The sequence below is a fragment of the Orycteropus afer genome, unplaced genomic scaffold (assembly GCF_000298275.1).
Source record: "Orycteropus afer afer isolate SDZICR_OR568_19922 unplaced genomic scaffold, OryAfe1.0 scaffold00098, whole genome shotgun sequence".
Lineage (NCBI taxonomy): Eukaryota > Metazoa > Chordata > Mammalia > Tubulidentata > Orycteropodidae > Orycteropus > Orycteropus afer.
In genome coordinates, this window is record NW_006921685.1 from 3,375,742 (window position 1) to 3,389,116 (window position 13,375).

The 13,375-nt window shown below is 36.7% G+C and overlaps 1 protein-coding gene across 1 annotated transcript in view; it reads right to left on the minus strand.

Moving 5' to 3' along the window:
- The window catches only part of LOC103198629 (transmembrane protease serine 11G-like), a 53,752-nt gene that overhangs the window by 12,416 nt on the left and 27,961 nt on the right, over positions 1 to 13,375 (minus strand). Inside the window, exons 6-8 of the mRNA XM_007942804.1 lie at positions 8,149 to 8,187; positions 7,158 to 7,335; positions 5,071 to 5,330 (exon numbers count right to left, since the gene is read on the minus strand). Of these exons, the coding sequence (XP_007940995.1) occupies positions 5,071 to 5,330; positions 7,158 to 7,335; positions 8,149 to 8,187 (477 nt within the window). The remainder of the gene's footprint in view (positions 1 to 5,070; positions 5,331 to 7,157; positions 7,336 to 8,148; positions 8,188 to 13,375) is intronic.

Sequence of the window (13,375 nt, forward strand, 5' to 3'; positions counted from 1 at the left end):
GTAGGATTGCCCAACCTTCCTTCCAAGGAGTGGCTGGTGGGTTTGAGCCTCCAGCCTTCTGGTGAGCAGTCAAGTGCCTTAGGCACTATGCTACCAGAGCTCCTTATAGATAGGAAAATTCTTTTTCAGATGAAGATAGGGAAGCTGAGCTTGTTAGGAGTGGAATAACCCAACCTGGAAATCTGTATCATTTATAAAGAACATAGCTATTTCCAGAATTGAGAATCCTTTAGTAAGGGCAGTATAGAGCAAGACTGTACTATCAGGAAGTAATTTAATATCAGAATGATAAAATCCCATGGCGTCATAGGAAAGACCATGTTTACTTTAATAATAGCTCATTTTGTTATTCAAATCAAATACCAGGGCAGATAAAAAAAAGAATCTTGGATAAAAAAATAGATCACATTTGATTATTTAACCAAATTTAAATTTATTGATTTATAATTCTATAAAAATTATGTTAGTTGCATGTAATATTGTTTTAGCCATTATGCTCTTCTCCTTTCTCCCTCAATGGCCTCTAGTTTTAAAGACTATTAAACTTCATATAAGACAGATGTTCTGTTCAAAGATATTTAGGAAGATAAGGAGGGGATATTCTTATGATTTAAACAGTGAGTCAGGGTAATCCTATGCTTAAGGGCTCTTGGCTTGGAAGCAGCAGATATGAGTTTGAATACCATTTATACAATGTATGAGACATGACCTTGGGACAGTTACTTAATCTTACTAAGCATCATTTTACTCGCCTATAGAAAGGAGAAAATAACAGATGTTTATTCTGAGGGTTGAAAAATAATGCGTCTAACCAGTTGTGACAATACTTCATTTTATATTCTTAATGAATGGAAGCAATAAGAAAGTACTGTAGGGATTAGGAATCTATATTTAAAACCCACATGGACCAGTTGATGGTCAGTGTCTGAAACCAAACTTCTGTGTTAAAAAAGTGCAGTGAGAAACTTCAAGCTTTTAGAAAAGGAGATCTAGGCTTCTCAGGATTTTGTCACTCACTGTAAAGAAAACTAATTCTCTGGGTTAAAATTGGTAGGTTAACTCACCTTGAGTTAACCCTTTTGGTGAAAAACTAAGTATAACTTCTCTACACTCATGAATGTTTACTTAAAATGATTCTCTACCCCCATGATAATTTTTAACCATGAAGGGTCACCATTTTTTCCTCCCCATCTCTGATTTTGTTTGAAATGGTCTCAATAAGAGAACCTGCTCCCTATCTGTTCTCTCTCTATATATATTTTAAAATCTGTATTTGTTTGTATAGGTGGCTCAGTAATACTCTGTGCCTTCTATAATTAGCATTTGAAAATTTTAAGTATTCCCAAGGCTTAAATAAATTGTATTCCAACCACTTATTATTTCTGTGTACTTGTTTTCATTTTAGGTATTTTGTCTAGGATACTTAGTTTTAAATTTCAAATGTTTATAGCTCAAAAAGGAGCTCTGGTAGCATAGTGGCTAAAGCACTTGACTGCTAACCAGAAAGCTGGCAGTTCAAACCCACCAGCCACTCCTCGGAAGGAAGGTTGGGCAATCCTACTTCCTTAGTGATACTGCCTCGGAAACCCAAGGAGGGGTCACTATGAGTCGGGGCCGACTCGACAGCACATAACATAACATAGTTCAAATGCTTTAGTTTCTATTTAAAAAGTCCAATCCAGCTGCTTAACAAATATAACAAACTATTTTATATATTCTGAGTAGTAAGTCTTGAGGTAGTGGAACGTTTCCCTATTGCAAGTGTCTGGTAACACGATTTCTAATCAGATGTTGTTGGATAAATCTTAGGAGATGGAGAAGAAAGCCTGTGTTCTTTGTCACAGTTTCAAAATGCAGGGGGGAAAGAAACCACACAATCAAATGCCTAATATTTAACCTTAGTGTAATGTGTTGCAAATTCATAATATTATTTATGAAAAATTTGCAATTCGTTAGATAGCTAAATGCACAGTAATCTGCACACTTTAGAGAATTGAATGATTCATGATGAAGCTACAAATCACTCCTTAACTACTCCTCTGACAGGAGGCAGTGTTGAGCCTAATTAGAATCTCACACAAAATAACTCACTGCTGTTGAGTTGGAGCCAACTCATATTGACCCCTCCTTGGGTTTCCAAGGTAGTATCGCTACAAAGTAGATTGCCTAATCTTCCTTCCAAAGAGTGGCTGGTGGGTTTGAACTGCCAGCCTTCTGGTTAGCAATCAAATACCTTAGACTTTAGGCCACCAGAGCTCCTTAGTTCTAATTAGGTTCTAGGGGAAAAAAAGAAAAGTTTCCATTGAGTGATTCTGACTTATGGTGACCCAATGTGTTTCAGATTAGAACTGTGCTCCATGGGGTTTTCAATGTCTGATTTTTCTGAAGTAGATCTCCATACTTTATTTCAAAGCACTGCTGGGCAGACTCAAACCTCCAACCTTTCAGTTAGTAGTTATCTGTTATCTGTTCAGTTAGATCATTATCTGTTTATACCACCCATGGATTTCTAATTATAGTCTAGAAGAAGTGTTATGGTGCTACCCAAGAGGGAGATACGTTCTATTTCCACTCCAAGCAGAAGTAACTTGCTTTGCCCCAGAGGATTTTGTTCCCTATAATACTCATCACTATTGCATACAGAACAATAAAAATCCCTACAGAAATGCAAAAAAGACATCTCAGGTTATAACAACAGTGCAGCAACCTGGACCCAACATCAGAATATTGCAGTGAATATTGAAGACAAGCAAAAATTTCTGTAGAAATTACTGGACAAAAACTCAGTAGATGAAAGATATACATTGCCATGGTACATAAAGGAAGACTACAGCTTCATAATAAGGGCCTAGATCAAGAAGGAGATATTTGAAGGCAGATTAAGCCATATGTAAAAAGTCCAACTAAAGGACTTATAGAAGAACTGGAGATTTATATCAGGAACTAAATTTCTGTCTTTACAGTTTACTGTGTACTTTTGTTGTTATTGGGTGTCATTGAGTCGATTCTGACTCATAGAGACCTCATGTGACTAGACCTGCCCCATAGGGTTTTCTGGGCTTTCATCTTTGTGGAAGCAGATCACCAGATTTCTTTCATAGAGCTGCTGGATGAGTTCACACCATCGACCTTTTGATTAGGAGCCAAGCACTTAACCATTGTGCCACCAGTGCTCTCTGTGTATTGTTAAGTGTGGTAAAATGTATCCTTTCACCATACTTATTCAATCTCTATGCTGAGCAATTGGACTGTATGAATAAGAGCATGGCATCAGGATTGGAGGAAGACTCATTAACAACCTGTGATAAGCTGATGACACAACTTTGTTTGCTGAAAATGAGGATGACTTGAAGCACTTACTAATGAAGATTGAAGACTATGGCCTCCCATATGAATTAACCAAACAAAACTTACTGCCATCGAGTCAGATATGACTCATAGCGACCCTTCCTTGGATTTCCGAGGCGGTATCACTACGGAAGTAGATTGCCCAATCTTCCTTCTGAGGAGTGGCTGGTGGGTTTGAACCACCAGCTTTCTGGTTAGCAGTCAAATGCCTTAGGCATTAGGCCACCAGAGCTCCCTGCAGTATGGATAACACCTCAATATAAAGAAAACAAAAATCCTCACAACTGGACCAATAAGCAACATCATAATAAATGGAGAAAAGATTGAAGTTGTCAATGACTTCATATTACTTGGTTCTACCATCAACACTAATGGAAGCAACAGTCAAGATATTAGACAATACACAGCATTGGGCAAATCTGATGCAAAAAGAACTTTTTCAAGTGCTGAAGAGCAAAGATATCTCCTTGAAAACTAAAGTGTGTCTGACACAAGCCATGGTATTTTCAATCGCCTCAAATGGATGTGAGAGCTGGACAATGAATAAGGAAGACTGAAGAAGAGTTGATGCTTTTGAGTTGTGTTGGCGAAGAATGCTGAACTAAAAGATCTGTCCTAGAAGAAGTGCAGCCAGAATGCTCCTTGAAAGTGAGAATGCCTAGACTTTGTCTCACTTTTGTTGATCATGGTGTAAGAAAGGACCATCCCCTGGAGAAGGATATCATGCTTGATAAAGTGGAGCATCAATGAAAGATGGGAAGGCCCTCAACAAGATGATTGACATAGTGACTACAACTCTGGGCTCAGGTATAGCAAGTATCGTTGAGCTGGCATGGGACTGGGCAGTGTTTTGTTCCACTGTACATAGGGCCACTATGAGTTGGAGATGACTCGATGGCACCTAACAACAACAACAAAATGTCATACTTGCCAAATTCATGAAGTCCCAGGCTAAACTGTTCCACAGATACATGGATCATTTAATATTTAATGATCAGATGAGAACTTAATATTATTAAATTATTATTAACTACAATAATCTGAATATTAATGATATTTAATAATAATATTTAATTTGAGGTAAGGAAGAACCCATTCAATTGCTTATTTAAGGCTATTTCTGTTTAGTTCATGACAGTACAGAAGCTTATTATTACTAATGATAAAATATCACTATTACATACTTTGGGAGCTCTGGTAGCATAGTGCCTAAGGCACTGGACTGCTAACCAGAAGGCTGGCAGTTCAAGCCCACCAGCCACTCCTTGGAATGAATGTTGGGCAGTCTACTTCCATAGTGATACCTCCTCAGAAACCCAAGGAGGGGTCTCTATGAGTTGGGGCCGACTCGACGGCAAATAACAACAACAACAACAATCACATACTTTATTAATCATGCAGCCATAGAAGAATAGAAAGAAAAGAAATGATGTAAAAAATACTTTAAGTAACTTTTTGGAAAGAAAATTACCACCTATTTCCTAAATAGTCCATAAAAAAGACAATAAAAATAGAGAGTATGTAGCAGTACAGGCCTAGTTTTCATAATTCATCATATCTGGTTTTATTGACTTTTGATTTTTCCCATAACTGTCATGAGATGTGTTGACTTAATCTCTTATTCTATTTATTATTTTGATTTTGTATCTTATTTCATATCACTACTCTAATAAAGAATGGATTTGTTTTGTTTTGTCTGGTTGTTTTTGTTGAGATACTCACCATTTTTTTTCAAGGCTCCCCATCCAGTGACAAACACTTTACTCTTAGGCAAGACTTCAGAAGTGGCATCAGGGAGACAAACTCTGTGCACGTCATCAGAAAATATGACCGGGGCCGCGAGCTTCACCACAGCGATGTCATCTTCATGCTTATGGGCAGCATAGTTTTCATGAATGATAATTGACTGCACATTTCTTCTCATTAGTGGAGGGTTTAAAGTTGTTCCAAAACTAGCCATCCATAGTCTAGGATTTTTATAACTGATCACAAATTAAAAGGATTAAATTTTGTTCATTTATGATCTAAAGTTGCCTAGAACTCTACATGGGCTTGGGACATAAGGGTAGGAGAAGGGCAAATTTTTGAGGTGATGGTTGATTGGGATCTTCCCACCTTTTTATCTGAAACTTCTCCCTTAGGACTTGTCTGCTTTCTTCTAGCTTATAAAAAAATCTTTTGCTAAAATAGCTTAAATTCTTTCTCCGGCCAGAGAGTTTATATTTTAAAAAAGGGAACAATATGTAATTGTTATAAAAGTAACACAGATTAGTTAAAGAAAATATAAATAAGTAAAACTTGCTATGTATACTTACACACACACACACACACACATATATATATATATACACATATACACTCGTATCCATGCAATATATAAATATACATATAGCTATGTAGATAGATGATAGATCAATTGCTAGGTAAAAGGATAGATATATAAATTGTAGAAATACTTTATATGTTATTTTCTCCTGCTTTCATTTAATTAGCATTTTATCCAGAATATTTTCTGATTTTATATGAATTACATTAGTTACTGTGTCTTTTTTATTATTTTCAAGGACCCCTATATTAAATCTTCAAAAAGCTTTTGTTGTTGTTATGTGCTGTCGAGTCGGACCTGACTCATAGTGACCCCTCTTGGGTTTCCGAGGCAGTATCACTACAGAAGTAGATTGCCCCATCTTCCTTCTGAGGAGTGGTGGTGGATTTGAACCGCCAGCCTTCTGGTTAGCAGTCAAGTGCCTTAGGCACTATGCTACCAGAGCTCCCTCAAAAAGCTTACTCCCCCCAAAAAACAAAAATGAAGCACAACACCAAAAATAATCATATGACATCCAAACCAAACCAAACTCACTGCTGTGGAGACGATCCAACTCATAGTGACCCTTCCTTGAGTTTCTGGGGTGATATCACTACAGAAGTAGATTGCCCAACCTTCCTTCTGAGGAGTGGCTGGTGGATTTGAACCACCAGCCTTCTGGTTAGCAGTCTAATGCCTTAGGCACTATGCTGCCAGAGCTATAGATAGATATAAATTTTGTGGGTTAGGATACTAGAGTGGCAGAATAAAAAAAAAAAAAAAAACTCCACAATATATCTCAAGAAAACTGATATGTTCAAATTTTGACTGTGGTAGCTTGTTCTTAGTTACTATTGAGAGTGCTAGGGAATATAATTCCAATTAGAACTAATGATATTCTAATTTTTCCTACCATTTTTCAGTAATTGTTGCTTCTTTCTAAGCCTTCTGAGTAATAATGGATACAATTGAGGAGGCTTAAGATATTCATAAGGAGCCCTGGTGGCACAATGGTTAAAACACTCAGCTGCTAATTTAAAGATCAGCCATTTGAACCCACTCAGCAGCTCTACAAGAGAAAAGACCTGGCAATCTGTTTCCATAAAGGTTACAGCCTAGGAAACCCTATGGGGCCGCTCTACTCTCTAAATTGGGTTTCTGTGAATTGGAATGAAGTTGAGGACACAGAACAATAAAATACTCATGGAGTCCCTGGGTGGTGCAACAGTTAATGTGAGGTTGCTAAAACACCCACTCTATTGCTAACTGAAAGGTTGGTTGTTCAAGTCCACACAGAAGCATCTTGGAAGGAAGTCCCAGATTTACTTGAAATAAATCAGCCATTGAAACGTGAAGAACTGTTATACTATGATACACAGAATCATCTCAACAGTAATTGGTTAAGATGTCCATGAAGAAAAAGAAAAGGTAATAAGGATTATAGAATGTGAAGGTTAGAGAGAGGTGGAGTTGGTGATCTTGCTGGTACAGACTGAGAACTTACTTGTCAAAGCAGTGAGCAGCAGTCAGGAGCCACTCCTTGCTGATCAAAGATGCTCCACAGAAATGGATACCATCTATTTGCAGGCTGGCTTGCCATGGCCAAGCAGCTTCCTTTGCTTCTACACCAGGGGCAATTCTATCCATGGAAGAGGATGGGGACTCCCTCCCTATACCGCAATCTGTCAGAAGGAGAGAAGTCCAAATGAGTACAGGTATGTTTGGCACTCAGTTATGGGTATAGTCATTTGTAGATGTGCTCTGATTTAAAGAAAGGTTAATTTTATGTAATGTTGATTTTACATTGCATATGTAATTTCACATGAATATGTAATTTAACATTATGTATAACAAGTATTATTCAGATTAAAGAAGGATGAACACTATTCTAATAAACAACACCATCTCTGGTGCATTTGATGCAATTTCACTTTGAATTTTGTTTTTTCAGATTTTTCTGGGTCATTTTTTACATACAGCAGTTTACAGCAGTGCTATTTGACATTTTGGAGTGCACGCTATAGATGTGCACTGTGTAAATGTGTATACAATGTGTAATACACAGTGTGTAAGTCTAAATGCACACTGTTTAGAAAAAAAGTAATTTTTACTCATTTAAAATACTCACTTAATATTTCAGCCCTTATATTACTATAGCATAAATGTGAAAGTTCACATATTAAAGTTGATGGGCATATGCAAATTTTAAACAAAATTTTCTACATTCACAAAGTGAATGAAATTAAAATAAATAAGAAAAAATAAAAGGAAATTGTTAAAGCAGTCATCAGTGATGCTTTCTTGAAGAAGAGCAAGCATTTCCAAGTCCTGCCTATTGTTAATAGTATTTCTTCCCCTTGACAGAGATGATAACACTTTATTCAGATACTATATGCTTTTGAGAAATATGAAAGGTGGAAGTGGAGAAGATCTAATGTGTGTTTTGAATTTTGTTCTTTAATTTATAAAAATCTCAGTGATATTCTTGAACTTACAGCTGTTCAAAATGTGCTCTGCTTGTACTTTGTTCACATCTGGAAAAAAACAAGATGATTTTTAAGCAAGGAAACAATTATAACTTAAAATATTATGCTTACATAACATGAATGTTTCTTGTTGGAAGGAACTACATTAGTCAGGAAAATATTACTTTAAAGGCCACAGAATAAAATTCTACACAAAAGAGCACCCTAATTATAAATAAATAAAACTCCTTTCTGACTATATATGGGCTACAGGATCTCCTGGTTCATGATTATAAATGCATCGACACAGAGAAGAATATCATTTGCCAAGAAGGAGAGCTGCATCTAGTTAATTAAATGACATACTAATTTATTGAAATACAAGTTAAAACAGAAGAAGAGGTAGGACTAGTTTTACAAATGAACTATTATATGTTTGGAGATAGTCTTCATTCTCACAGTATGTAATGATAATGGCTTTGAAAAAATCTTGAAATCCTGACATCTAGTTGTGGTCCATAGATGGTCCCTGTGGAATCAAAGGCCAACACTGTACTTAAAAAATCCTCAAAATTTCTTACCCTATTGGTCATTTATTTGTAAAGTTCAATAGAGGGATACATGATCAGTGTTTGTTCCCAAAAATTATTTGAATAATTTCTTATGGTAGATAGTATATGGAGCACCTAGATGCACATTTGTTAAGGTGAAAGCTGGTGGGTATTTTTGTTAAGCCTGAAAATGACTGAGTCATCAATTTAGGTCAGTGAGGAACATTAGACATCTGCAGAGAACTGTGTTTTGGAAATTTATTAGAGTATTAGAGTGTTCCCCTTAGATTTAGATTTTTCTGATAAGAATAAAAACCCTCTAATGGCTTCCCTAACTTCTAGAATAACCCAAAACTTTCTATCTGGTTTTATGTGAATTGGTTCTTATTTATGTGTTTGATGCCATTCTGAACTTCTCTTACCCAGCACTCTATGGAAACCTTGTCTGAAGTCTTTGCTATGGCTTTCCCCTCAGCCAGAAATGCTCTTCTGTTGGCCTTTGCAAGGCTGACCATTAAGACTTCAGTTTAAAAAGCCTGTCTTCAGAGAGGTGTTCCATGTCAATTTAATCTAAAGTAGCCTCCCACTATTTTTGGCACAGAGTTTAATATTATTTTATGTTCCCTTGTTTGTTTACTTGTTTATTAGATCGTTATCTTCTCACCCACATGAGGATATAAATTCTGTGAATACAGAGACCTTAGTTCTTGGCATAGTTGTTGAATGAATTTATGGGCAATAATGATAACTAGTATTTTACTAACTGCTGTGTACCAGATACTGTGCTAAGCACTTTCCATTAATTACCTATTATATCTCAAGAAAAAAAAAATACTATAAAGCAAGTCTGTTAAGGATCTAATTTAAATAATTCTTGAGAAAAAAAGCTTGTCCTGCAAACTATTTTATCATAAAGTCAATTATATTTTGGTACTATCCTCTCTAGGTTATGGATCAATGAGGGAGAAAGGAGTTGAGGAATGGTTAGCTCACAGAAAATTTAACCTTGACCCTAGGCTCTTGTCTATGTAGAACCTGTTAAGCAACTTCTATGACAGCTATGTCTCATGTGTGATCATTATCTAATAGATATGCTCATTCCTTCAGGATAAAAAGGGTTGCATTGGTCCAGTTTCTGAAACAAGATGTATAGACTCACTTTTTTTGTGTTTCTCCTCTATAAATACATTAAGTACCCCCCCAAAATATCCATCAGATAATGGTAAAAGAGCTCTGAAAACTGAAAGGAAGAAATTAGACTAGCCAGACACTTTAAGACTTTAGGAATAAGCTCTGATAGTTTATGTATTTGTTGTTAAGTGCCGTCAAGTTAGCTCCAACTCATAGCAACCTTATGTACGACAGAACTGGTCCTGTGCCATCCTCACAATCCTTGCTGTGCTTGAGCCCATCACTGTAGCCACGGGGTCAGTCCATCTCATTAAGGCTCTTCCCCTTCTTCTCTGACCCTCTACTTTACCAATCATGGTATTTTTCTCCAGGAAATGCTCCTATCTGAATACATGACCAAAGTAGGTGAGATGAAGTCTGATCATTCTCACTTCTATGGAGTGTTCTGGCTACACTTCTTCCAGGATAGATTTGCTCATTCTTCTGGCAGTCTTTTTCAGTAATCTTTGCTAACACCACAATTCAAAAGCATCAACTCTTCTTTGGTCTTCCTTGTTCATTGTTCAACTTTCACAGGCATGTGAGGCAATTTAAAATAACCATGGCTTGGATTAGGCACACTTTACTCTTCAAAGTGACATCTTTGCTTCTTAACATTTCAAAGAGGTCTTTTGGAGCAGATTTGCCCAGTACAATATGATGTCTGATTTCCTGACTGTTGCTTCTTGAGTGATGACTGTAGATCCAAGTAAAATGAAATCCCCTGACAACTTCAATCTTTTCTCCCTTTATCATGATGTTGTTTATGGGTCCACTTGTGAGGATTTTAATTTTTATTTATGTTGAGGTGTAATCCATACTGAAGACTGTAGTCTTTGATCTTCATCAGTAAGTGCTTCAAGTCATCTTCACTTTCAGCAAGCAAGGTTATATGATCTGCCATATCACAGGTTGTTAATGGCTCTTCTTCCAATCTTGATGCGGTGTTCTTCTTCATACAGTTCAGATTCTCAGATTATTTGCTCATCATATAGATTGAATAATTATGGCAAAAGGATACAACCCTGATGTACACCCTTCCTGATTTTAAAGCATGCAGTATCCACTTGTTCTGTTCAAATGACAGCCTCTTAGTTTATGGAGTCCCTGAGTGGTGCAGTTAAGTGCTCGGCTATTAACTAAAATGTTGGTAGTTCATTTTCACCCAGAGTTACCTACAAAGGTAGACCTGGCAATATACTACAGAAAAATCAACTACTGAAAACCCTATGGAACAACAGCATGGAACACAGTGCTACTCTGACGCACATGGGGTTGCCATGAGTCTGACTTGATTCCATAGCAAGTTGTTTTTTTAAAACAATCAGAAAACTATACAAAATAATAAATTTTAAAAATTTTATAAACAAACCAAAATAGTATATTTTAAAAAAAGTTCACGTAACCCATGAGAAGGCAAGAACAAAGAAACAGGAACAAGACACAAAGAGAATAAACAGAAAACAAAAAATATATTCAAACTTAAGCTCTCTATCTTGATAATTAATATGTAAAAGATGTAATTATACCAATTAAAAGATAGATATTGGCAATGTAGGTTAAACACGATTGAATTATTCACTTGAAACACTGACATCGAGAAGTTGAAAGCAAAAGATGAGAAAAGATATATCGTGTAAACATTAACCTTCCAAAACAAGAGTGGCTATATTCATATAAAACAAAGTAGACTTCAGAACAAAGAAAATTACTAAGTATAAAGAGGAACCTAACATGATGAAATAATCAATTTACCAAGAAGATACAAAAATCCTAAGTGTGTATACACCAAATAGCAGAGCTTTGAAATAAATGAAAAAACAAAACTGATAGAGATTAAAGGAAAAATGTACAAATCCACAGGTATAGTTTTAGATTTCAACACCAAAGCTCTCAACTCAACAGAAAATCATCTAGGATATAGAACTGAACACACAATCAACCACTAAGATCCAATAGAAATTTATAGAACATTCTACCCAACAACAGCATTTTTTTTCCCCAAGTTCTCATGGAACATGCATTAATATTGACCAGATCCTAGATAATAAAATGAACCATAACATATTTTAAATAATTGAAATCATACAGAGTCTGCTTTTTGTCCATGTCGTTGTTGTAGGTGCTGTCGAGTCGTCTCCGACTCATAGCAACCCTGTGCACAGCAGAATGAAACACCGCCCAGTCCTGCGCCAGCTCCGCGATCCTTGCTATACTTGAGCCCATCACTACTGCCACTGTGTCAATCCATCTTGTTGAGGGCCTTCCCCTCTTTTGTCAACCCTCCACCTTACCAAGCGTGACATCCTTCTCCAGTGAATAGCCCCTTCTAACAACATGACCAAAGTATGTAAGACAAAGTCTGGCCATAGTTGCTTCCAAGGAGCATTCCAGCTGCACTTTCTCTAGGACAGACTTGTTAGTTCTTTTATCAGTCCAATGTACTTTTGGCATTCTTTGCCAACACCACAGCTCAAAAGCATGAGGACAAAAAATTCTTCTTTGTTCTTCCTTATTCATTGTCCAGCTCTCACATGCATATGAGGCAATTGAAAATACTGTAGCTTGTGTCAGGCGCACCTTAGTCCTCAAGGAAACATTTTTGCTCTTCAGCATTTGAAAGTGGTCCTTTGCAGCTGATTGGCCCAGTGCTATATGTAGTGCCTAAGGCACTTGATTGCTAACCAGAAGACGGGGGGTTCAAACCCATCAGCCACTCATCCGAAAGAAGGTTGGGCAATCTACCTCTGTAGTGATACTGTCTTAGAAACCCAAAGAGGAGTCATTATGAGTTGGGTCTGACTCAAGCTCAAATAACAACACCATATGTTGTCTGATGTCATGACTGCTGCTTCCATTGGCATCAATTGTAGAACCAAGCCATGTGAAATCTTTGACAATTTCAATCTTTTGTCCATTTATTATGACACTACTTATAGGTCCAGTTTTATTTTTTTTTATATTGAAATGTAATCCATACTGTAGCCTGTATTCTTCAATCTTCATCAGTAAGTGCTTCAAGTCATCCTCACTTTCAGCAAGCAAAGTTGTGTCGTCAGCATATCACAGGTTGTTAATTATTCTTTCTCCGATCCTGATGCCACATTCTTATTCATATAGTCCACCTTCTTGGATTATTTGCTCAACATATAGATTGAATAAGTATGGTGAAAGATACAACCCTGATGTACTCCCTTCTTGGTTTTTAACCATGCAGTGTCCCCTTGTTCTGTTTGAATGACAGCCTCCTGGTTTATGTACAGGTTTCTCATTAGTACAATCAAGTGTTCTAGCATTCCCATTCTTCTCAATGTTATCTACAATTTGTTATGATCCACACAATCAAATGCTTTGGCATAGTCAATAAAACAAAAGTAAACATCTTTCTGGTATTTGCTGCTTTCAGCCAAGATCCACCTGACATCAGCAATGATATCCCTCGTTTCATGTCCTCTTCTGAATCCAGCTTGCACTTCTGGAAGTTCTCTGTCAATATACTGCTGCAACCATTTTTGAATTATCTTCAGTAAGATTTT